The sequence below is a fragment of the Cebus imitator genome, unplaced genomic scaffold (assembly GCF_001604975.1).
Source record: "Cebus imitator isolate Cc_AM_T3 unplaced genomic scaffold, Cebus_imitator-1.0 Scaffold258, whole genome shotgun sequence".
NCBI classification, from domain to species: Eukaryota; Metazoa; Chordata; class Mammalia; order Primates; family Cebidae; genus Cebus; species Cebus imitator.
In genome coordinates, this window is record NW_016107573.1 from 2,286,597 (window position 1) to 2,312,484 (window position 25,888).

The following is a 25,888-nucleotide window of genomic DNA, read 5'->3' on the forward strand; positions in this document are numbered from 1 at the left end:
AGGCTGAGGCAGGAGAATTGCCTGAACCCAGGAGGCGGAGGTTGCGGTGAGCCGAGATTGCGCCATTGCACTCCAGCCTGGGTAACAAGAGCGAAACTCCGTCTCAAAAAAAAAAAAAAAAAAAAAAAATTCCATGCCAAGCCCAGCGCTGGGTGCAGGGTTACAGACAAGGCCTGGATTCTGCATTGGTTTCTCAGTATGTAGTCGGAGTCCCTGCATCTGAATCACCTGGGCATTAGGTAAAAATGCAGATTCCTGGTCTCACTGAGACAATCCAGCTGGAGAAGAGCCAGGGAAACTACTCTTTTCCCGGGTCCCCAGGAGCATCCTTGGCAGGTGCAGTGAACTTAACTGCTTTTCTGAAGCAGAAGGTCCTAACCAGAGGGAAGTCTGAGTGAAAGTCTACCCTGAATGATGTCCTAGAGGAGTTTCACAGTGGAGAACCTGTGCCGAACCAGGGACTTGAAAACCTTCTTTCTTTTCCTGTTTTCACAGCCCATAGAAGAAGAAGCATCTTCAAAGGAGGATTCTGCACCTTCTAAACCAGTTGTGGGGATTATTTACCCTCCTCCAGAGGTCAGAAATATTGTTGACAAGACTGCCAGCTTTGTGGCCAGGTAACGGAGCTACATGGGTGGGTCAGAGGTGGGTTTCAGCATGAAGAGGTTTCAGCACTGAATCAGCACAAGGGTTTTTAAAGGGGCATTGGCTTGGGCCTTTTAGTTAATAAAAAAACCACAACATGGCAGTGGGTTGGGCAGTAGGCAGGATTGGTGTCCCTGACACAGCACAGCGATGGCCAAAGGGAGAGTCACACTAACCCCACGGTCACCAGGAGCCTCTGCTTCCAAAACAGGCCTGAGGAAATGCCTGGAGAGCTACTTCGTCACAGATGGTGTGTGTCTGTGCCTGAGCTGCTGGCCTGAGGAAGATCAAAAGGGGAGTGTGTGCAAAGACCACATTCCAAGAGCCTTAAATGACCTATCTGCAAAATGGAACAAAATGCCATCTCAGAGTTGTTTGCTGTGAGACAGAAGCAAAGTCATGGGACCGTATGCCAGTGCTAGCTGTCTTCTCAGATGGAATGGGAATTGCTCCGAGTTCCTCCCGTCTCTTTCCACTGTACTTACACTCACATCCTTAAATGGAATTTTTTTGATGGCCCCTTGACTCCAAAGGTCAATACATCTTCTAGGGTATTTAAGGTGTTCCTTTGGCAGCCCTCAGGTCATGTCCAGCCTACAGATGTTTTGCTTGTCCTCACAGTAATTTTTTCAAAATTCAAATTTGTTGCCACTATTTTAAAATGAGGACGCCAGGTGCTGTGGCTCTTCGCTGAGTCTTAGCACTTTGGGAGGTCAAGGTGGGAAGATCACTTGAGCCCCAGGAGTTTAAGACCAGCCTGGGCAACATAGCGAGACTCTGTCTACAAAGAATAAGTTGTTTGGCTGTGGTGGCATGGGCCTCTGGTCCTAGCTACTCAGAATGCCGAGGCAAGAGGATCAGTTGAGCCCAAAAAGTTGAGTCTGTAGTGAGCCATGCACTCCAGCCTGGGCGACAGTGAAACCCTGTCTCAAAAAAACCAAAACAAGTAAAAATGAGATTTCGCAATCAATCTGGGTTTCTGGACAGCTCCTTTGTGTGTGGAAGCAGGCTCAGTCAGAGCGTGTGCTCTCCAGGGACCCATGTCACTCCCCTGAGGCAGTGCCTCAGTCAGTGTAATCATTTAACGGTATTCCTTCCTTTCCCAATCTATGAAATTAAACATAAAGATCAATAAAGATTACTTTGGTTAGACCTTCTTGCCTTTTTTGAGATGGCGTCTCACTCTGTCACCAGGCTGGAGTGCAGTGGCGTGATCTTGGCTCACTGCAATCTCCGCCTCCCAGGTTCAAGCGATTCTCCTGCCTCAGCCTCCCAAGTAGCTGAGATTACAGGCACGCGCCACCACACCTGGCTAATTTTTGTATTTTTAGTAGAGATGGGGTTTTACCATGTTGGCCCAGATGGTCTCAATCTCTTGACCTTGTGATCTGCCTGCCTTGGCCTCCCAGAATGCTGGGATTACAGGCATGAACCACTGCACCCAGCCTACTTTGCTTAGACTTTCATTGTGTCAGATCTGCAGATTCATCTCATTACATTTCAGGGGCTTTGATTAATCTGGGTATTAGGTTGAAAGCTGCTCTGTACTTGATTGAACATTATGATGGTGATGGTGATAGGGTCATGTCAGATTTAAACGGTAAGTGTGTGTTTGAGATAAATGTTTAATGGCTCTTAGCAATGTTCATGCTTCCCCTTTTCCCCTGATTTTTTTTTTTTTTTTGAGACGGAGTCTCGCTCTTGTTACCCAGGCTGGAGTGCAATGGCGCAATCTCGGCTCACCGCAACCTCCGTTTCCTGGGTTCAGGCAAATTCTCCTGCCTCAGCCTCCCGAGTAGCTGGGATTACAGGCACGCATCACCATGCCCAGCTAATTTTTTGTAGTTTTAGTAGAGACGGGGTTTCACCATGTTGACCAGGATGGTCTCGATCTCTTGACCTCATGATCCACCCGCCTCGGCCTCCCAAAGTGCTGGGATTACAGGCTTGAGCCACCGCACCCGGCCTCCCCTGATATTTTAAGAGCAGAATATACAGAAAAGAGGTGTTGGGTTAAGAATCACCATATTCTCATTACCAAAATAGTTTCTGCCAGCTGTTTTCACTTTTTTCTGTTTCCTTCTGTCCTTGACATCCTTTTTTAGATCCTTGTAATACTAGCAGAGATACTTTTACATTCCACTCTGTGTTCCTGCCACCACACTCAGCTAATTTATTTTTTTATTTTTTATAAAGATAGGGTCATTCTGTGTTGCTCAGGTTGGTCTTTAACTCCTGGCCTCAAGTGATCCTCATGTCTTGGCCACCCAAATTGCTGTGATTACAGGCATGACCACTGCACCTGGCTTGTTCCCAACATTTCATTTTGGCAAATGAAGCTGTGGGGAAATCTCTGAATATTTTCTTTCCCTTTTAGATTGTTTCCTTAGAAGAAAATTCTGTGTGGCTCATTATTGGCTGAAAGAGCATCCTTAAAAGATTTCGTAAACATTTTGCCAAGTAGCTTTCTAATTTTGTGCCATTTTCGGCTGCTGAAGAAATAAGAGTGCATCCAAGTTCCCTTAAAAATAAATACATGTGTCGGGCGTGGTGGCTCACACCTATAATCCTAGCACTTTGGGAGGCCAAGGTGAGTGGATCACCTGAGGTCAGGAGTTCAAGACCAGCCTGGTTATCATGGTTGAAACCTCATCTTAAAAAAAAAAAAAGAAAGAAAAAATCAATCAATCAATCAGTATATGTGAGGCAGGAGCAGGGCTGGGAACCAGGTTAAAAAAAAGAAAGAATCAATCAATCAATCAATCACTGTGACCAGCCAGGTACAGTGGCTCACACCTGTAATCCTAGCAATTTGGGAGCCTAGGGTGGGAGGATCACTTGAACCCAGGCCTTGGAGACCAGCCTAGGCAACATAGTGAGACCCCCTTCTCTACAAAAAATTAAAAAAGTTAGCCGGGCATGGTGGTGCATATCTGTAGTTCTAGCTGCTCAGGAGAATCACTTGAGCCTGAGGGGTCAAGGTTAGGATCATGCCGGTGTACTCCAGCCTGGGCAACAGAGCAAGACCCTATCTCAAAACAAAACAAAAGAATACCAAAACCATGCACATCCTAGATTGGTTTTTAGCTATGGTGATTGGGTGTGGCTCACAGATTTTCCAGCACTCTGGGAGACCGAGGCAGGCAGATCACCTGAAGTCAGGAGTTTGAGATCAGCCTGGCCAACATAGTGAAACCCTATCTCTACTAAAAATACAAAAATTAACTAGGCGTGGTGGTGCATGCCTGTAATCCCAACTACTCAAGAGGCTGAGGCAGGAGAATCACTTGAACCCAGGAGGCAGAGGTTGCAGTGAGCTGAGATCATAAAACTGCATTATAGCCTGAGCAACAGAGCAAGACTCCATCTCAAAAATAATAATAAATAAAATCTGTAACCTTATCATTTATGTTGCAACGAAGAGACAGACTAGTATTGAGTTAAAGCAGGCATGCAGAAATCTGTGCTTCACTTCTCCTGAGTTCACATATATCTATGGAGCATGCAGTAGAAATCCACAACTGAGCCGTTTTCTAAAAGGAGTTTTTTCACTAGGTTAGGCTTATCATTTCCTGCATGTTCCTGTCCAGAAACTAAAGTGGAAATTACCCTTAAAAAAGCCCCACCAGCTGGGTTGAGTCAGAATCATGTCTTTTTCTGTTGAAATCTATTCCTTGTGGTAGAGAGTATGATTCTAAAATTAACGTTAAGATAATTTAAAGCAACAGAATAGCTTGGAATGAACCTTCTCATTGTTTCATCTTTCACATTGTTCCCAGATGGGGTAAAGTTATGGCTTAGGCAGCGATACAGGAGATGACCAGGGCCCCTTTTTCTAGGAGCCCTTTGTCTGTCCAAGGCATTTGCTGGGCATAGAGGTCTAGTTTAGCAGGATTTAAGCATGCTTTCACCTTCATTCTTATTTGTGGTTTGCATTATTCAAGGAAGGGGGATAATTTTTTTTCCCAAAGCATGAGGTTCCAGTTGGACTAATGCACTGTCAAATTGAGACCTCAGGGTATTAGTCACCCTGCAGGGTATGACCAGGTCTTGCTGAGGAGCCAGTCTGGGTGTTGGTCACTAGTGTGGCACACATTGCTGTGGTGCCTGATCTGGGGCACAGCACTGCCTGCACCATGTCTCCTGTGTCTCTCTTAAATTAAGAAAAAAATTTTTTTTAGAGATAGAGTTTTGTTTTGTTGTCCAGGCTTAGATATGATCTTCTGGACTGAAGTGATCCTCCTGCCTCAGCCTTCTGAGTAGCTGGGACTGCAGGTGTGCGCCACCGTGCCAGGCTTCACCACCCCCTCTTAAACTCACAGGGCAGGGATGTGAAAGGCTGAAGCGAGTAGAGCCAGCCAGCTGGCACCAGACGCCAGGGCCATGTCTTGATGTGTTTGGGGCAGCTCTGAGTACAAGGTTCTGGCCAGAGGAGCAGTGGAAAGCCCCACAGACATCTCACACTCAAATCATCTAAAATGTTTATGGAACAACCCGTCCTGACCCCTTGCATTTGCTGGCTACTGTATGATTTGAGAAAATTTTGAGGGCCAGGTTCAGTGGCTCACGCCTGTTATCTATCACTTTGGAAGGCCAAGGCATGCATATCACTTGAGCTCAGGAGTTTGGCACCCGCCTGGGCAATGTGGCGAAACCCCATCTCTACAAAAGTATAAAAAAAATTAGCCAGGCATGGTGGTGCATGCCTGTAGTCCTAGCTACTCAGGAGGCTGAGGTGGGAGGATCCCTCGAGCCCAGGGGGTAGAGGTTACAGTGAGCTGAGATTGTGCCAACACACTTCAGCTTGGGTGACACAGTGAAACCGTGTCTCTAAAGCAAAACAAAACAAAAGACTTTGGCATCTCCTCAATAATATTTCAAGGTAGAAAGGGAAACTGTTGTTAGCTACTTTTTACACATGGGGAAATAGAAGCAATGAGTAGTTGGTAACTTGCTCCGGGTAAGAGTGAGTCAGTAGTGAACCTGAAACTTGAACGTGTTCCTATCCTGTGTCTTTAAGATTTGTGTATTTTCTGACTGACACAGGTGTTGTATGTAAGCGTGGCACTTTGAAGGATTACCATTGGGACTTTTTAAAAATCAGCGTTCCCTAAACATCATTACAGGGATATTTTTTCATTATCCTGTGGTTTTGAAGGCTTGCTGGGAACATGGGGGATATCCAGGGGACCATTCCAGATGCAGACAGTGGTGGGAGGCCTCCCTGCTGATCTTACCACACCCCTGTCATCTGAAGGTGCCTTATACAGCTGTGCGAGCCTGGGTCCTTGCTGTGCATGTTTCCTGTGTGGGCCTTACCAGTATTACTGGGTGATTTTAGGCAGTACTTGGACAAGGCATTAAACCAAATAATCTAGTTTTTTGTTTTTGTTTCTTAAAGACAGAGTCTCACTTTGCTGCCCAGGCTGGAGTACAGTGACACAGTTCTTGCTCACTGCAGCCTCAGACTCCTGGGCACAAGGGATCCTCCCACCTCAGCCTCCTGAGTAGCTGGGAATACAGGCATACCGCCCATGCCCAGCTAATTTATTTTTTATGTTATTTTCTTTTGTAGAGATAGGATCTTGCCTTGTTGCCCGGGCTCAAATCATCTAAATTTTCTTGTCTTTCAGTCTTTCTCGTTACTCAAAGGACAAAGCCTAGGTTTGGTGCTCTCCAGTGCTTGCTACCCCTTTGAACTAAGAACTAGTCTCAGCAAACTTCAAGCCAAACTTTGACAATATTACTTTATTTGCATTGTATTCACTTTTGACTACCTTTTGTGGGTAAAGGCGTACTGATTTTTTTTTTTAATTTTAAGTAGTAATATGTACCCTCCATTTTAAATAGATTTTTCTAAGTAAATAAACTTTATTAAAAGAAATGAGCAATAGCCTAAATGGTTTTGGAAATGGCAGAACTGGAAGAGGAGCTAAGGAATGACTGAGTTCAGGGAGACCCTGTGGCAGAAGTGGCCTGGTTCAGGCTGAATGAGACAGATGGCACTGATCGCTAATGCCAGGAGGCTGGAGGAGGATGTCTGCTGTGTCTGGAGGCTGGGCTGGTTTGAGCAGTGGGTGGTGGCAAGAAGGGTGTTCAAATGGGCGGTGTTCTGGATCTCAGCCGGCACAAGGGGTGTGGTGTGAATTCTTCCTGTTTTTTTCTCCCTCCAGAAACGGGCCTGAATTTGAAGCTAGGATCCGACAGAACGAGATCAACAACCCCAAGTTCAACTTTCTGAACCCCAATGACCCTTACCATGCCTACTACCGCCACAAGGTCAGCGAGTTCAAGGAGGGGAAGGCTCAGGAGCCGTCAGCTGCCATCCCAAAGGTCATGCAGCAGCAGCAGCAGGCCACCCAGCAGCAGCTGCCCCAGAAGGTTTGGAGCCCAGCCCCACCCCGCCTCACTTATGCAGGGCTGAGAGGGAAGCAGGGATAGGGAGGGGGTACACAAATAACTCTGCTATCCAAACCTCACAACCACCCAGGGAGAGAAGTGAGGCCGTCATCCCCATCTCAGAGAGGCAGGCTGAGGCCCAGACAGCAAAGTACTGATGATAGTCGGTGTTTCCCAAGCACTGCTTGTCAAGCTCTGCGCTTTACTTCAGGAGTCTTGTCTCATTGACTCTTCACAGAGGCTGTAAAACAAATCTGAGAGTTGGGGGAAGTGGGATTTATTCCAGGCCTTGCTCAGGGTGTGAGGGCAGTGCCATGATGTGTGAAGGACTTCCTACCTGGTTGTGCTGAAGGATGCAGTGTGGCCTGTGCTATCCCTTCCCTTCTGTCTCTTCTTCCCAGGATCCCTCCATCTGGCCTCCCCTAATACCACCCTCCCTGTGCTGAGGCCCAGCACTAGGGACTGTTAGGGTTATGAATGAAGAGAGAGGCTGACACGTTCCTCCTGTCCAGACCTGGGCAGTTCCCTTCATTTTTCTGCACTCCTTAACCGTGGTGGAAAAGACAGCCCCTCCTTTTGCAGTGGGATATAGAGGCTGAAGTCAGGTTCTAAGACCTTGCATTGCAAGGTACTACTCCAAGGCCTCAGGCTACCTAGGTTTCCTCATCCATAAAGAGGATTCACGGTACCTGTTCTGCATCATGCTTCATGCGGAGGTCATGGAAACATTTTGTACAGTGGGGTCCTCTGCACACATGCAGGCCTTACTGTACTTCTATCCCTCTTGGGTGGGATTTTTTTTGTGTGTGTGTGAGACAAAGCCTTGCTGTTGTACCCTAGGCCGGAGTGCAATGGCATGATCTTGGCTCACTGCAACCTCTGCCTCCCGGGTTCAAGCAATTCAACTGCCTCAGCCTCCTGAGTAGCTGGGATTATAGGTGCCTGCTACCACGCCCAGCTAATTTTTGTATATTTAGTAAAGATGGGGTTTCACCATGTTGGCCAGGCTGGTCTCGAACTCCTGACTTCAGGTGATTCGCCCGCCCCAGCCTCCCAAAGTACTGGGATTACAGGCGTGAGCCACCGCACCCAGCCTTGGATGGGATTTAATAAGCTATATTTTTGTTGGATCTTCTGTCATCCAGTTTTGCCTCTCTATTTCAAGGCAGGTGCAGCAGAGATGCAGAGGGGCGTGGTTCTCACTGGAGCCATTCATGGAGTTGAGGCCATAGTTGACTGGGAACTCAGTGCTCTTGTGATTTAGAATTCTCTCACACCAAGTGCTAGTGGTGCATACATAATCAACAGAATTCTAGAGGTTCACAGCCGTCCTGCTGAGGGGTGCGTGCCCATGCCCGCTCCCCTCCTCTAGAGCCTGTCCACCCCTGTGCCTCTCGCCTCATACTCCTTTTGCATCTTAGGTCCAAGCCCAGGTAATCCAAGAGACCATCGTGCCCAAAGAGCCTCCTCCTGAGTTTGAGTTCATTGCTGATCCCCCCTCCATCTCAGCCTTCGACCTGGATGTGGTGAAGCTGACAGCTCAGTTTGTGGCTAGGAACGGGCGCCAGTTTCTGACCCAGCTGATGCAGAAAGAGCAGCGTAACTACCAGTTTGACTTTCTCCGCCCGCAGCACAGCCTCTTCAACTACTTCACGAAGCTAGTGGAGCAGTACACCAAGGTGCCTGGGCAGGGTGGGGCTGGGGTCCTGCGCCCAGGGAAGGAAGGCATCTTACCCTTGGAAGCACTGTGTCCACTCACTGTCTACAAGGACATCGTTTCTCCATGGGGCCTCTGAGCAAACATTATGAATCCCAGTTGGATGTAAAATCCTGATTTCTGTTCAGTTATTTCTGTAAGTGCAACACAGACTGCTTGTTTCCAAAGGGAAGGGAAACACATGGTTGCTAACTACCATTAGGCGATTGCCTGCTGTGTGACAAGGCCCAGTGGTGCTTGCTGCTTGTAAGTACATTTCCATTTTCAGTTGCCTAATAAGGTCCTAAGAAGAAGCAAGCCTTTAACAGTTGCCTCATTTTACCTAATTTAGTCCTCACAAGAAGCCATAGGTAAGTGGTTTTTTTCCCCCAGCTTTCAAAAGCAGAAACAGGCTCAGAAAGGTGAAGTCACACACTCAAGGTCTGTCAGCTAGTAAATAGCTATGCTGAGATTTAAACCACATTTGACCCTAAAACTTTGGTTCTTCAGCTTATAAAGTACCTTACATTGGAAATAGCTCTTAAATAGGCATTGAGAGACGCTTTGATGTGATATACGTCTATATAACTAATGTCACTAAGAAATTATGTATGCAGCTTCTTCTCATTTAATCTCCAGTAGCCTATAAGGTAGTCACTATTGTTACGTTCACTTTACAGAGGAGAAAACTGAGGCCCAGAGAAGTTAACATGGCCAGGGTCGCATAGCTAGGAGGTGACAAGGCTGGGGTTTGAGCTCTTGGCATTTTTACTCCAGACCCTAAGAGCTCAATTACCATGTGAGACAGAGCTGCAATCAAGACTCTGGACAAGGCCGGGCACGGTGGCTCATGCCTGTAATCTCAGCACTTTGGGAAGCTGAGGCAGGCAGATCACCTGAGGTTGGGAGTTCAAGACCAGCCTGGCCAACATGGTGAAACCCTGTCTCTACTAAAAATACAAAATTAGCTGGGCATGGTTGCTCATGCCTGTAATGCCAGCTACTTAGGAGTCTGAGGCTGGAGAATCTCTTGAACCCGAGAGGTAGAGGTTGCAGTGAGCTGAGATCACACCATTGCACTCCAGCCTGGGCAACAAGAGCAAAACTCTATCTCAAAAAAAAAAAAAAAAAAGAAAAAGAATCTGGACAATTCAGTTCTGGCATTTAAAATAATCAGAATATAGACTGGGTGTGATAGCTCTCACCTGTAATCCCAGCTCTTTGGGAGGCCAAGGTGGGCGGATCACCTGAGGTCAGGAGTTCGAGACCAGCCTGACCAACATGGAGAAATCCTGTCTTTACTAAAAATATAAAATTAGCCAGGCATGGTGCCACATGCCTGTAATCCCATGTACTCGGGAGGCTGAGGCAGGAGAATGGCTTGAACCACCCAGGAGGGGAGGTTGTGGTAAGCCGAGATCACACCATTGCACTCAAGCCTGGGCAAAAAGAGTGAAACTCCGTCTCAAAAAAAAAAAAAAAAAAAAAAAAATAGAATATTAATTTATTGCAAAGTGCACTGGTATAGCTTTGCCTGTGGCATATTTTTCTTGCTACGTACATTGTAGTGGTTGCTTTCCCTTTTCAGTGGGATGGTCTGTACATCTGTTCTTGATATCCAGAAACAACACCTCAAAGATCTGACTTGAGAGGATTTCCTAACCTTACTCACTCTAAGTATATAATTAGAAAAAAATTGTAAAAATGTGTGTGTTTAGAAAATGACCAAATCCAGAAGCTAGTATGGTAGCTAAAATAACAATCATTGAAGGTCCAAGGCCAAAGGGTTACTATAAATATACAATATCAATTTTAAGTGAGCACTGGATTAATTTCTCCCAGTGGACTGCTTCCAGTGTTAAAGGTCCCACATTATTATTTATTCTGTTACATTCCTGTTTTTTTTCTTCTTCAGAACTTGGGTGTTGGCATTTACCACTCTAACTTGAGTACTAGTGTCTGTTTCTAGCCATGGAAGACTCTAAGCAGATAGATTCTTGGGGTAGAGGTACAAGGAGGCTTGGAATAGGGCTGAGCCACTTTGCCAGTGGCAGTAGAAGCCGTTGGGGCGGTTTAGAACAAAGGCCGCATTTGTTCTCTCAGTAAATATACATCGTCAGACATTATTCAGGGTGCTAGAGATGTAATCGTAAACAAAAGAGAGAAATCCCTGTCTTCGTGGAGTGTCTAGTCTAGTGAGAAGTCAAGTGCAATGTTAGTGTCTGTCAGATGGTGCTACATACTATGGAGAGAAAGAAAGCAGGGGCAGAAATAGAGAGAGGTGGGGCAGGTAGGCTATGGTTCTGAATAGGATAGTCGGGATACCTGTGTAGTATTTTCAAAGGGATAAGAGCAGATCAGTCTCATGAAAGCAGCCATCTCATACTGGCCGTGTTCTAGGTAACCTGCTAGTGTTTTGCGTGCTTTCCTGCTAATCCTTAAAGTAGCCTTTTCAAGTTCATGGTGCCAACTTTGGTGGTGCCACTATCTTGGAGAAGGAAATAAGTTACTGAGGTTAAGTAACTTGCCCAAAGTCCCACAGCCAAGTGGAACTGGAATTGGGACACAGAATCCCATGCTTCTCATCTCCTATGCTTTAGCACAGGCCCAGGATGGTTGCCCCTTTGTCCTGCCTTATAAAGCACTGACAATTGCTTTAACTCTTCTGTATTTCAGATCTTGATTCCACCCAAAGGCTTATTTACAAAGCTCAAGAAAGAGGCTGAGAATCCCCGAGAAGTTTTGGATCAGGTAAACTGAATTGGATTTCTTGCAACTAGTTACTGATGGTAGGTTCTGTTTTATGTTCAAAAACGGTCTCTGCAGCAGTACCTTGTTATGTTCCAGTCACGGGAATGGTGGGAAAAAGGCCTTGCTGGCTACAAAGTCCAAAGAAACCTGGAGTCCAGATGCTTCCCAACATACCACAACTTTCTGCTTTGCTCTCAGCCTCAATATGTCTCCTTTCTTACTCTAGCTAGAAGGCAGAAGGCCAACTCCCAAGCCAGTCACAGGGTAGAATTTCCATTCTTTCCAGACTCTGGGTATGGGTGGAACCAGGTACAAATACCATAGTTTGGAACCGTAGTTCCATTCTGTTTTGAAGGAGGCACTGGCTTTGATGAAAGCCCTGGAGGTGGTACCCTCATCAGGAGCAGACCCTGCTTCAGCTTAGCACCAATCTCTTTTCCCATCCCTGCAGGTGTGTTACCGAGTAGAATGGGCCAAATTCCAGGAACGTGAGAGGAAGAAGGAAGAAGAGGAGAAGGAGAAGGAACGGGTGGCCTATGCTCAGATCGACTGGCATGATTTTGTGGTGGTGGAAACAGTGGACTTCCAACCCAATGAGCAAGGTGGGTCTGTGACGAGTGACTCCAGATGGGGAGCCAGGAATTCTGAGACTTCCCGGGATACCTTGCGCAAGTGTTCCCAGAGAGCAGCAGAATCTCTCAGAGAATCTCTCAGAATCTCTCAGATACTTTATCAGTATCTATTTCCTCTCTGCTCCCAAAAAACTTCAGTTCTACCACTTTGCCCAAGATAGATTCAGTATGTACTTGCCAGACCCTAGATGGGCGTCTGGAGATAGCTGGAGAGAAAACAGACATAGCCCCAGACCTTGGAGAGCTCAGACAGGGTAAATAGATGGGTGTTTGATAAGGAATGCCTTTGCCTCTGGCTCCTTCTAGGGAATTTCCCGCCCCCCACCACACCAGAGGAGCTAGGGGCCCGAATCCTCATTCAGGAGCGATATGAGAAGTTTGGGGAGAGTGAGGAAGTTGAGATGGAGGTCGAGTCTGATGAGGAGGATGAGAAACAGGAAAAGACGGAGGAGCCTCCTTCTCAGCTGGATCAGGACACCCAAGTGCAAGACATGGATGAGGTAAGCTGCTGGGTGGGCCTGTGGGTTGACCTTTTTCCCTGAAGCCCCTGGAGATAGAAGTGCTCTCCACTAGTCAGATCCAGCTCTGTTGTGAGCCTTGAAAGGAGGCGTGGGGCCTGAACAAGGCTGTACAGCTGCCCAAGCCCAGGCAGCGCAGAGCCTCTTTCCAGCTCCGGCAACAAAGATTCATTCATAGGCAAGGATCTAAAAGCTGTGCCGACCTGTTCTGTGGCTGCCTTCCTGGCCCGGACACTCTGCTCTCACTGCCTCATGCCAGCCCTCAGCTAGGGAACTCTCTGCATGACCCTATTCTGTTTTCATCTCTCAGCTGGGCTCCAAGCTCCCAGAGCTCTTGTAATTGTAGACCACACTTCCTTTCAGGCATCCCTACCCCCTTCAAGCCCAGGCCCTCCAAGCGGGCATGGAGTCTCCAGAACCAGACCATTCTCCCCCACTCGGAAAGAATTTGTGCATAGCTCGAGAAGAAAGGGCCCCTGTGTCTGTGGGAATTGACTTTTTCTCTCCCTCCCAGCATTGCTGTGTGAGCAGCTACCATTGATTGCTGCCTCGCCCCCCCACCCCACTGGCCCCCACAGCATGTTAAGTGCCCTTGGCCTCTTGGGACTGCCTGGTGCCAGCTGCTGGAAATGCCTGGGAGGAGTGCTAGGACCATGGCCCCAGCACTCCCATTCATGCTGTGAGGAAGCAGCTTGGCCTGCTGCCGGCTGGCCTCAGCTGCCCTGGGAGGCTTAGCACACGGATGCTGGCTGGCAGAGGCCAAGGCTTCTTGCCACCCAGAGAGCTGCCAAGCTCAGCTATAGGGAGGTGGCCTCAACCCCCCTCTGAGTCCTGCTATTGCTTTGCTTTTCAGGGTTCAGATGATGAAGAAGAAGGGCAGAAAGTACCCCCACCCCCAGAGACACCCATGCCTCCACCTCTGCCCCCAACTCCAGACCAAGTCATTGTCCGAAAGGACTATGATCCCAAAGGTAGGGTCTGCTTCCCCACCCTCAGGCTGACCAGGAAGGTCCTGTGTGCCCACGTGTGTTCCTCACACCTGTCTTTCTAGGAGGGCTTGAGGTGCAGCTTATTGTAAAAGCATTGCCAGCCCATCTGTTAGAGGTTTCATGGTGAGGAACAGGGCCCAGTCATCTCTGGTGCCCTAGTGCCTTTCACAGTGCCAGGCATAAGAGGGACACTGAATGGATGCCTCGATGAATGATGCATGAATGAAATACCACCCACTTAACCCAGGTGGCCGCCCACCAGTGTTCTTACTGAAACATGTTTCCTTTTAGCCTCCAAGCCCTTGCCTCCAGCCCCTGCTCCAGATGAGTATCTTGTGTCCCCCATTACTGGGGAGAAGATCCCTGCCAGCAAAATGCAGGAACACATGCGCATTGGACTTCTTGACCCTCGCTGGCTGGAGCAGCGGGATCGCTCCATCCGTGAGAAGCAGAGTGATGATGAGGTGTACGCACCAGGTGAGGTGGGGGTTCCAGGAGAGGCCATGGTAATCTCCAAATTACAGTCAGCTGTTTCTGAGCAAACATGAAAGCAACAGTTGAAGTCAACAAAAGCTTTTGAGGAGAGATGCAGCCTATGATATTGCGAGAGAACTCCCCACTTTCCAGCAGGACTCCCCAGAGAAATTCCCCAAAGGCAGACATGAAGGAGGTGACATGTGCCTGTTGACATCCCAGAGCAAGCTCAGGCTTTAGCTGAGGGGGCTTCCTGTGACTATTGAGAGCACTGATGGTTGGAGTACCCTGAGCTGCTTGGAATGGGGCAGGAACTGTGTCAGAGGTGGGAGACGGGGCTTCTAGTTTTGATTCTGCCACTTACACCATGTGGCCCTTTGCACACAGTTGCCCTCTCACCAGCCTCTTCATTTTATTTGTTTATTTATGTATATATTTATTTATTTGAGATGGAGATTCACTCTGTCGCCCAGGCTGGAGTGCAGTGGCGCCATCTTGGCTACTGCACCCTCTTCCTCCCAGGTTCAAGTTGTTCTACCTCAGCCTCCCGAGTAGCTGGGATTACAGGCATGCTCCACCACACCTGGCTAATTATTGTATTTTCAGTAGAGACAGGATTTCATCATGTTGGCTAGGGTGTTCCTCCCGCCTTCGCCTCCGAAAGTGTTGGGATTATAGGCGTGAGCCACTGTGCCCAGCCTACCATCCTTTTATAAGTCAGAGGAGTTGCACAAGCACTGGGTTTATTGGCTTAGTACCTATAGGGTAGCTTTCCCCAAGCCCAGAGAAGAGTGCTGTGTTGGGGCCCCAGGTCACCCTCATCCCATGGAACCAGCCTCCACCCTGCACACCAGGAAAGCTACTCTCTTGTCAGGACACCTGGTTTAGTTTCCCTTTCTGTCTTCTGCCTTTCTTTTGTGACTGTACAGGTCTGGATATTGAGAGCAGCTTGAAGCAGTTGGCTGAGCGACGTACTGACATCTTCGGTGTAGAGGAAACAGCTATTGGTAAGAAGATCGGTGAGGAGGAGATCCAGAAGCCAGAGGAAAAGGTGCGGCTAAAGTGGATCCTAGTGCTTTCTCTGCCATCCATCTTCCACACTTGGGCTTAGTTCCAGGAGCATTGTGGCTTTGCTTTCACTTGCAGGTAACCTGGGATGGTCACTCAGGCAGCATGGCCCGGACCCAGCAGGCTGCCCAGGCCAACATCACCCTTCAGGAGCAGATTGAGGCCATTCACAAGGCCAAAGGCCTGGTGCCAGAAGATGACACCAAAGAGAAGATTGGCCCCAGCAAGCCCAATGAAATCCCTCAACAGCCACCGCCTCCATCTTCAGCCACCAACATCCCCAGCTCGGCCCCACCCATCACTTCAGTGCCCCGACCACCCACAGTAAGCCAACATCTACCCTGCAGCAACTGGCTTTTTAGAGCTTGGTTCTTGAGGTTGGACACTGTTGGCTGAGAAGGGAACTGTCTTATAGTGGGACCTGAGTTTTGGGTGGGTCAGTTTGAAAGAGAAAAAAGCCTTTAAGTGCAAGTGGGCACCTCTAGCTTGATCTGTTTGTGGAGGAGGAGGATAGGAACAGGGAGGGAGGTGAGTGGCAAATGTAAGAAACCAGTTTGCGTCGGATTAGGGCTGTGGGGCTTATTGGGTCTTTAAGGACTGCTGGCCTATCTCCAGGAGGCTTAGTCGAGGTCTCAGCCTCTGAAGTAGCTCTCTCAGTGTTTGCCACAGCGGCTGGTTGAGTTTGACCCATGAAAGTCCCAAGCAGAGAGAGAGTGTCACCCTGGGGCTTTCAGCAGCTTAGTTCCTATTGGATGCTGAGTGTAAGGCCACAGTTTCTCAACCCCAAGGGGCCAGGATGGAGCTGTCTAACCTTCATCCTCAGAGCTACAGGTGGCCAGTTACCAACTGTGTGTGCACCCGGAGTCCAACTTTGGCTTCCTTTAACTTGTGGGTCTCTTTCCTGCACAGATGCCACCTCCAGTTCGTACTACAGTTGTGTCCGCGGTACCCGTCATGCCCCGGCCCCCAATGGCATCTGTGGTCCGGCTGCCTCCAGGCTCAGTGATTGCTCCCATGCCACCCATCATCCATGCACCCAGAATCAACGTGGTGCCCATGCCTCCCTCAGCCCCTCCTATCATGGCCCCCCGCCCACCCCCCATGATTGTGCCAACAGGTCAGTATCTCTTGTGTCACTTTCCAGGCCATTGGGTTGGGGACCACAGGCCAAGTACTGTCAGCAGAGCAGTGGCTGATGCCTAGTGCCAGCTGTTCCAGCAGGGAGTCCAGCTCAGAGGAGAGCCCTGGCTTCCCATGTGAAAGATCCAAAACCCTAGAGCTGGGAGCCACAGTTCCTGGTAGAAATGGGAGGCTGAAATGGTGTAGCTGGTGCCTGTGCATTCAGGGGTCAGGTCCCCAACAGGCTCAGAGACCTTAGAAATGCTTATTGTTGCCTGGCACTAGCTCCTTCCATCAGTCCTGCCCTCCTGCACACCTCTGTTGTCCAATCCGGGCAGAGTCCCAGGTTCCCCCGGGGAACCTGCTAGCTGCCAGACTCAGCAGGGAACACAGCACTTCACACCTCTGACTAGAGGAAACCTTTGCACCCTCCCCTCTCAGCTTCTCACCAGCCCTGAGTCCTGGGCCCCTTCAGCCCTCTTATTCTTATCTTTGCAGCCTTTGTGCCTGCCCCACCTGTGGCACCTGTCCCAGCTCCAGCCCCAATGCCCCCTGTTCATCCCCCACCTCCCATGGAAGATGAACCCACCTCCAAAAAACTGAAGACAGAGGACAGCCTCATGCCAGAGGAGGAGTTCCTTCGCAGAAACAAGGTATGTGATCCCAGAATGCTGCTGAAGTTTCTAGCTGGAGAGTTCAGTCCCACCCCTGTCATACGCTTCCCAAACTGACCGTGTTCCACTCCCAGTCTTGCTTCTGGGGCCTAGGTCAGCCATTGGAGGCATCTAAGGGCTTCTGAGCACACAGTGAATGTGGGGCCAACAATTGGAGGAGCAGAGAGCATTAGTGGTGATGAGAATGGTGGTGGTGGCAGAGGTGGTGACTGTAGTGGTCCTCCTGGTGTGGACTTACAGAGGCCAGCAGGGAGAACAACTCACTTGTGGGAGAGACCCTAGGCACCTGGAGGAAATTCTGTGTGGTGTTTTAAAGTTTAATACGGCCTTCCTCCCCGGCTCGAGCCCTTAGGAGGTGATTCTGCTGGGCTCCTGGAATAAGGGGATGTGGGGACCTTGTCACTGCCAATCTCTAGGGAGGCTGTCAGGCTGCAGTAAGGAGGCAGAAACAGCCCCAGCCTCTGCTCCCCCAGTGTATTTGACCAAATTATTTATTATGGTGGTGTGTTTTGTTTGTTTTGTTTTAACAACCTCTGCCTCCCTGGTTCAAGTGATTCTTGTGCTGCAGCGTCCTGAGTAGCTGGGATTACAGGTGTGCACCACCACACCCAGCTAATTTTTGTATTTTTAGTATTTTCATAGAGACGGTGTTTCGCCATTTTGGCCTGGCTTGTCTCGATCTCCTAGCCATAAATGATCTGCCACTTTGGCTTCCCAAAGTGTTGGGATTACAGGCATGAGCCATCACACGCACCCTATTTGTTTGGTTTTTAATAATCTAATTTATTAAACACTTAACTCGCTGGGCATGGTGGCTCACGCCTGTAATTCCAGCACTTTGGGAGGCCGAGGCAGGTGGATCACAAAGTCAGGAGTTCAAGACCAGCCTGGCCAAAATGGTGAAAACCCAACTCTACTAAAAATAAATAATTAGCTGGGCACAGTGGCAGGTGCCTGTAATCCCAGCTACCCGGGAGGCTGAGGCTCTTAAACCTGGGGGACGGAGGTTGCAGTGAGCCGATATTGTGCCACTGCATTCCAGCCTGGGCAACCAAGGGAGACTTTGTCTCAAAAAAAAAAAAAACAAAAACGCTTAACTCAAGTAGCAGGACAGGATAGAGCTAAGTAGTTTACAGACACTTGTATTTAATACTCAAAACAGTCATGATCACCCCTGTCTGATGGTTAATGACACTGAAGCTCAGACAGACCTTGTTACCTGGGAAGCTGAGTTGGGAATCCAGGTCTTCTGACCCTGCAGGTCATATTCTTTTCCCTTGGGGTGTGCAGAGTATTTTCACCTAAGTTCTTCACTTTAGCTCCAGACTCACCAGGAGACAAGATAAAGATTGTTTTTTTTTTTTTTTAAAAAAGAAACCTAGTCTTGCAAAGGGGGAGTGACTTCTACAGCCTCACAAGTGGTATCAGTGGTGAATCAGGCCAGAATCTAGCAGCCCAGATTCACCAATGACATTGTCTGGATAGGCCTAGGATGGCAGAGCAGAGTTCCTGACTGGCTCAGGGCCCCCTGGGTATAATGACCACCTCCTGTTTTATAGGGTCCAGTGTCCATCAAAGTCCAGGTGCCCAACATGCAGGATAAGACGGAATGGAAACTGAATGGGCAGGTTCTGGTCTTCACCCTCCCGCTCACGGACCAGGTATTATGGGTTGCTGCCACAAACTGGCATCAGGTGCATGAGAACCAAGAGGTGAGGGGAAAGCTTCCTCCAGCTGGCCTTAGCAAGGAGTTGAATGACCTCTGCTTGATTCCACAGGTCTCTGTCATTAAGGTGAAGATTCATGAAGCCACAGGCATGCCTGCAGGGAAACAGAAGCTACAGTATGAGGTGAGTCAATTTGTCCACAGACCTGCCCCTTGGATCCTGACACCTCTGCTTACACAGAAGCTAAATCTCTCATGGAAACAGAAAGGGGAGTGGAGTGATATCTGGGTGTCGCCATCTGAATCCATCCTAGAAGTGATGATGCTGGGTGGGAGTGCTGGGGCAGGTGTGCCCAACAGTGCAGGGCTCTGGTGGGGACACAGTACAGTCTTATAAGGGATCTGTAAGATTCTTTGCCTCAGTGACTGGGGATAGAGATTTAGGGACAAGACTTAGGCATACTCTGGTTCCAGTGATTGGGCTATCCCTGCTGGTATGACCTCAGGCAGCCTGACATGGAGGTGAGAGTCTAGCCCAGCCTGATGCCTGCCAGGTCACATGGAGAGATTATGTTCTTCTTCTCTAAACTTTAACAAATCCCTGCTCTGGGCCTCAGTTATCTCTATAAATTGAGGCTGTTGGACTAAGTGATTCCTAAAGGTCTTGTGATTTCAGAGTCAGAGCTCCATGGGGTTGGTCAGGACCAACTTTTGGGGGAGTTAAGCTTTTGGGTCAAATGTTGATAAAGGAGAGGTACATAATTGGTAGGAAGAAAGCAGACAGTGAGAGGAATGAGAGGCCTCTAATCCCCAACACGCTACCGTCTCACAAGCTCCCGTATTCGCTAAGTTCAGAGCACAAATGGACCAAGTGCACAGTTGTAAGGTTGCAGCGGTATGCTCGAAGCTGGGTTGCCCCACGCTAAGGCATGCTCTCTGTTTTCCAGGGTATCTTCATCAAAGATTCCAACTCACTGGCTTACTACAACATGGCCAATGGTGCCATCATCCACCTGGCCCTCAAAGAGAGAGGCGGGAGGAAGAAGTAGATAAGAGGAACCTGCTGTCAAGTCCCTGCCATTTTGCCTCTCCTGTCTTCCACTCTCTGCCCCAGGCCCAGGAGCCCACCTGAGGCCTTGGGCCCTGTCTGCATATTTGTTTCCCTCTTACTCAGTTTGAGAATTCAAATTGTCCTGCCAGGAGTTCATTCCCCTGACCCCTTCCCACATTGGTAAGAGTAGCTGGGCTTTCTAAGCCACTCTCTGGAATCTTTGTATTAGGGTCTTGATTTGAGGACATTGAGCTCTTCAAGCAGCCATTAGCAACTTGAGAGCCCAGGGATGTCCTACAGGATAGTTCCATAGTGCTAGGTGGCACTTGGCTAATAGAATATGGCTGTTAATGTCATTAATCATTTTGTACCTTGACATGGATTGTCTAATAAAACTCTTGGACCCTTCTTGTGAAATCAGTTACATAAGACTGGTGCCCTGTCCAGACTCGAGGCACAGGGCCATGTGACTTCTCTGCTCTGAGGATTCTTGCGTTTTGTAACTAAATTCTTGTTGCCATCATACTTTTTATGTATTAGAATCATATTCGTATTGCCCTTTTAAAACATTGGGATCCTCCAAAGGCCTAGCCCCGTGTATTTAACAGTGTAATACAGGAAGCACACCAGGCACCACGACAGCCAAGGATGGATGGTACAGTCCCTATGTCAGTGGGTGGTGGAGACACGTGCAGATGACACTGGAGGTTTCCTGCCAGCCTGGCATCACCCATTCACCTCATTGACTGGCTCTGTGGCTCTGGGCAGATGGCTCACAGGTGTGTGGATATGATGATGTTTCTTTAAAATGTATTTATTTAACAAATACTTAATTGTGCTAAGGTAATGTGCCAAGGACTTTATAAAATTCAAATAATTTACTATTTTAAGGATTTTATCATTTTAACTCGTAATCCTCATGCGAGTATACCTGTTGAACACTTGGGCAAACTGAGGCACAGAGACCATGAGTTGCATGCCCATAGTCACACACTATGAAAGTGAAAAGAGAATGTGTGCAAAACACATCACAGTCCTGGTTTCTGAGTAAAGGCAGGCTGTTATCTTTAGAATCAAGCTATCACAGGGAGAGAGGCGATGCTGTGGGTGTTGAGGGAGGAAGGTGAGAGCCTGTTGCTAACAGTTTCCTGGTTTTAAACCTAAGGCTGATTTCATTGGGAAGATCTCACGTGTGTGTAGCCCCTGAGAGTTCCCAGTGCCTTTTATTTACGGTCCTTCCATTTGGCCCTCTTAGCTGCTCCATCAGGTCATCTCCAGGGCTCAGAGGGGTGAGACCATTTCCCAAGGTTACAGGACCAGCTCTCTAGTCACACCCTACTCCTGCCTCTCCCCATCAGCGAAGGTCAGTACCAGTTTTATGGCTTTATTAAAAACTGTTGGGTCCCTCCCATTTTTAACTTGACTGATGGGATGTCACTCCTTACGGTGTCTGACATTTGCCTCTGGCCTGGTTGCTAGAAGTTTGCCCCAGGGGCCAGAGTTGAAATTTGGCTTCCCAAAGTGGGCTTTGTGGTTTGGGTGCCTAAAGTGAGGCCACTGCTGGTTGCCTGTCCGTGGCCAAAACCAGAAATCCCCCTGAGCACTACCTGAGTCTCATTCCAAGAAGGAAGGGGGTCAGGAGATCTGGGGAGTCCCATACTCCAAGCTCTCCTTTCTTTCTGGGAGCAGTGGGCAGGTCATGGTGTCAGGGCACTCACCCCCACAGACTGGCAAAGCCTGCAGAACCTCTGTGGCTGAGTCTGTGACCGGAGGCCAGGAATGCTGCTGGGTGGAATGTGAGTGAATGGGCCCTTTCAGCTGCCCTCTAGAGAGTGAATCCAGTTTCCCGGAGTTCCTGAATGAACATCTGTCCTGGCTCACTCAGACGCAGAAGCTCCATTGACCATGAGGCCTTGTGAACATTAGTGGCCACAGGCCCAGTGTGCTGCCTGGCACTGCACTGGTTTAGGACCCACAGCATGTACATAGCGTCCTGCTGTTTATAATACAAAGCTGCTTTGCACAGCTTTTCTGATTCTTCTTGTAATCTCCTGAGGATTATCTGCCCCATTTTTAAAACGAGGTAGAATACCCAAGGTCATGTAGCCAGTGAATGCTCTGGAAAACCAAAGCAGCTCACCCCTTCCTGAAGACCACACTCTGCAGTGCTCCACCAGACCATACTATGAAATAGGAATAAATGCTCCTGTCGCAGGACTGCTGGGAAAACGGGTGGGGCGGGACTTGACTCAAATCATAATTTTGAAGACTTGTACACACAGGGCTCCTGGAATTGTAGAAATTAAAGAATTTCACTTTCGGTTCTACCCACTAAAGTACTTGTCACGTACTTTTAGAGGAGGCCACTAATAATCAGAACCATTTCACTTTAATATCGATATATTGTATTAGTGAATATATTAAATGGTTACATTGGGTTATGTTAGGATATATACTTGGATGGAAATATGTGTTGTACTATTAGCAATTATGTCGTATTTCATTTATCCCTGTCATTAAAAAATCAGACAAGAAAGCATAATATAGCTCTACTCTTGGGCACACACACGTACCAGTGTATAAGATTTTTAGAAGTTTGCTTTTTTTTGTGTTAGACAGTCTCCCTTTGTTGCCCAGGCTGGAGTGCAGTGGCGTGGTCTCAGCTCCACCGCCTCCTGGGTTGAAGCGATTCTTCTGCCTCAGCCTCCCAAGTAGCTGGGACTACAGGCGCACATCACCATGCCCAACTAATTTTTGTATTTTTAGTAGAGATGGGGTTTCACCATACTGGCCAGGCTGGTCTTGAACTCCTGACCTTGTGATCCACCCACCTCAGCCTCCCAAAGTGTTGGAATTACAGGTGAGAGCCACCGCACCTGGCCTAGAAGTTTACTTTTGAAAAATAATAGCAAAATGTAAGATCTTGGAGTTATGATCATGAAGTCTATCTGATAGGGAGATTTACTCTTTACTATTCAGCATTGTTGCATTTTTAAAATTCTTCATTGTAGGATTCTGCATTAGAGGCTGGGCACGGTGGGTCATGCCTGTAATCCTAGCACTTTGGGAGGCCAAGACAGCTGGCTCACCCGAGGTCAGGAGTTTGAGACCAGCCTGACCAACATGGAGAAACCCCATCTCTACTAAAAATAACAAAATTAGCCGGGCGTGATGGTGCATGCCTATAATCCCACCTACTCAGGAGACTGAGGCAGGAGAATCACTTGAACCCAGGAGGTGGAGGTTGTACTGAGCCGAGATTATGCCATTGTGCTTCAGCCTGGGCAACAAGAGCGAAACTCCGTATCAAAAGAAAAAAAAAATTGCATTGTTCTATAAAAGAGCATTCTGCCTGGTGGATGCCCTGAAACCATGCTCTGCTCGCTGCTCCCAGCATGTAAGTCAACAATTCTAGGTACCCCTGGGTGCTACAATCCATGAAGCAGGACAAGATAAACTCATTCTAGGCACGGTGGCACACCTGTAGTTCCAGCTGCTTGGGAGGCTGAGGTAAGAGGATTGCTTGAGCCAGGGAGTTCGAAGTCTGCCTAGACAACATGGTGAGACCTCATCTCTAAAAAAGTTTTTTTTTATTTTTTAATAAAATAGATCATTACGGAGAATACTGTTACTACTGTTGCCTTAAGCTGAATTCCATTAAGCCCATCAGTGTTCCCTCTCCCTGAACTGCTCCTGTTGATTAGATCAGGGGTATGCATGTGATACTTAAATGTATAATGGGATATACCTGAGGTCAAGAGTTTGAGACCAGCCTGGCCAACATGATGAAACCCTGTCTCTACTAAAAATACAAAAATCAACCAGGCCTGGCGGCGCATGCCTGTAGTCCCAGCTATGTGGGAGGCTGAAGCAAGATAATCACTTGATCCTGGGAGGCAGAGGTTGCAGTGAGCCGAAATTGCACCACTGCCCTCCAGCCTGGGTGACAGAGCGAGACTGTCTCAAAAAAAAAAAAAAGTATACTGTGATGTATAAATGGTTGACCCATGAAGGAATGCAGCCTCCTCACCTTTGAACAGAACCTAACAGAAGACTTGTGTGGATGTGTGAGGCCTGGAGCTGGTACCATAAAGGGCACTTGAGGATGAAGCAGCCAGCTGTTCTTGCCACCACTCCTGGCAACTATATACTGTCCAGCTGAAGGAGGACAAAGAAAAAAGGAGGGAAGAGCAACATGAGCCCATAGTTCTGGTGCTACAACTTCTAGCTCAAACTGCTCCTAAAACTTACCACATTGATGAATCGTTTTACGCTATGGAGCCCACTAAGTATAGGTTTGGCTTAAGCCTATTTGAGTGTTTTCTGCTACTTGGAATATTAATAAAAGATTCCTGTTATCCATGTTGTGATAAATAAGCTTTATAGTTTCCTTGTGCTTCATAAGCTGCTGGGTACTAGCTGTCTACCTTTTGAGCCTCAACCCTGCAGTCTATTCTGAATTAAAGATACGGCATCTGAGGCTGGGTGCAGTGGCTCACTCCTGTGATCCCAGCACTTTGGGAGGCTGAGGTGAGTGGATCACATGAGGTCAGGGGTTCGAGACCAGCCTGGCCACCATGGTGAAACCCCGTCTCTACTAAAAATACAAAAATTAGCTGGGCACAGTGGTGCACGCCTGTAGTCCCAGCTACTCAGGAGGTTGAGGCAAGAGAATCGCTTGAGGCTAGGAGGCAGAGGTTGCAGTGAGCCAAGATCGTGCCACTGCACTCCAGCCTGGGCAACAGAGCAAGACTCCATCTCATAAATAAATAAATAAGGCATTTGGACTTTTTCTCATGGCCAGTGCTCACAGGTTTCCTGGGCACATGCCAACTACACATTCCAGGATCCAGGAGAGAGGCCTATGTCTGCTCCTTGAGCCCAGCTGCTGGGAATGACCCAAGCAAGATGAGACTCTGGGATATCAACACATTCTATCTTCAAAAGAATGTCTATAACAGCCAGTTCACCAGGATGTTCCACAGCATTGCCTAAGCCCTCCTAAATTCTGTATTCCAGTGAACCACATGATTCTGCAGGCATCCTTTTTGATCATTTATTCATTGGCTCACTGCTCCCCCTGCTTTCTTACTTCAATCTAACAACACAGCTTGTTTCTTCTTCAAGGGGAAACAGCGTCTGCAGCCATGCTTCTAGTATACTATTCTCAGCCCTGCAGAGGAGCTCCCTCATTTTCGGCCCCCACCACCTCCCCAACACCTACTCCAGCATTCTCCATACCTTACCTGGCTTTATTTTCTTACCCTCACTGCCTGACAAATGTTCTATGCTTGTTCATGTTGTTGCTCCTCCACTGGACCGTAAACTCTATTGGGCCAGGACTCCATCTCTCTCAATCACTAGAGCAAGCTTGTCCAACCCACCCATGGCCCAGGATCGCTTTGGATGTGCCCCAACACAAATACATAAACTTTCTTAAAACATTATGAGATTTTCTTTTTGCAATTTTTAAAAACTCATCAGCTATATCATTAGTGTATTTTATGTGTGGCCCAAGACAATTCTTCCAGTGTGGCCCAGGTAAGGCAAAAGATTGGACACCCCTGCACCAATGTCTGGCTCGTTATAGGTGTGTTAAATCCATTGGCCGTGCATGGAGGCTCACGCCTGTAATCCCAACACTTTGGGAAGCCAAGGTGGGAACCACTTGAGTTCAGGAGTTCCAGACCATCCTAGGTCACACAGTGAGACCTAGTCTTTACAAAAAATACAAAAGTTAGCAATTTTGCACAAGGATACCCAGTTGTTGAGGGGTACAGCCATGAAGTGAAGTCTCCCAAGCCATGTGCCATAGATTAAATTGGGCAGAATCCCCTGCTGTAGCCACAGGCTGTAATGGGGAACACTTAAAACAATAATGAATTTGCAAGTGTTTTTGCAAACTTCAAATGCCACCATCCTGACTGGCCGGCCTTCCTTCCTTCCTTCTTCCTTCCTTCCCCTCTCTCTCTTTCTTTCTTTCTGATGGAGTCTTGCTCTGTTATCCAGGCTGAAGTGCAGTGGTACAATCTCAGCTCACTGCAACGTCCGCCTCCCAGGTTCAAGCGATTCTCCTGCCTCAGCCTCCCAAGTAGCTGTGACTACAGGCTCCTGTCACCATGCCCAGCTAATTTTTGTATTTTTAGTAGAGACAGGGTTTCACTATGTTGACCAGCTTGGTCTTGAACTCCTGATCTCAAGTGATC

General features: G+C 48.1%; 1 protein-coding gene across 1 annotated transcript in view; it reads left to right on the forward strand.

Annotated features, from left to right (window-relative positions):
* SF3A1 (splicing factor 3a subunit 1) overlaps positions 1-20,102 on the forward strand; it is a 24,553-nt gene extending 4,451 nt beyond the window's left edge. Inside the window, exons 2-16 of the mRNA XM_017499601.2 lie at positions 496-617; positions 6,819-7,026; positions 8,466-8,723; positions 11,417-11,491; positions 11,943-12,093; positions 12,430-12,623; positions 13,495-13,612; positions 13,922-14,107; positions 15,034-15,155; positions 15,251-15,496; positions 16,082-16,289; positions 16,790-16,944; positions 18,525-18,626; positions 18,744-18,815; positions 19,579-20,102. Of these exons, the coding sequence (XP_017355090.1) occupies positions 496-617; positions 6,819-7,026; positions 8,466-8,723; positions 11,417-11,491; positions 11,943-12,093; positions 12,430-12,623; positions 13,495-13,612; positions 13,922-14,107; positions 15,034-15,155; positions 15,251-15,496; positions 16,082-16,289; positions 16,790-16,944; positions 18,525-18,626; positions 18,744-18,815; positions 19,579-19,680 (2,319 nt within the window). The 3' untranslated portion in view covers positions 19,681-20,102. The remainder of the gene's footprint in view (positions 1-495; positions 618-6,818; positions 7,027-8,465; positions 8,724-11,416; positions 11,492-11,942; positions 12,094-12,429; positions 12,624-13,494; positions 13,613-13,921; positions 14,108-15,033; positions 15,156-15,250; positions 15,497-16,081; positions 16,290-16,789; positions 16,945-18,524; positions 18,627-18,743; positions 18,816-19,578) is intronic.
* Positions 20,103-25,888: the final 5,786 nt, after the last annotated feature.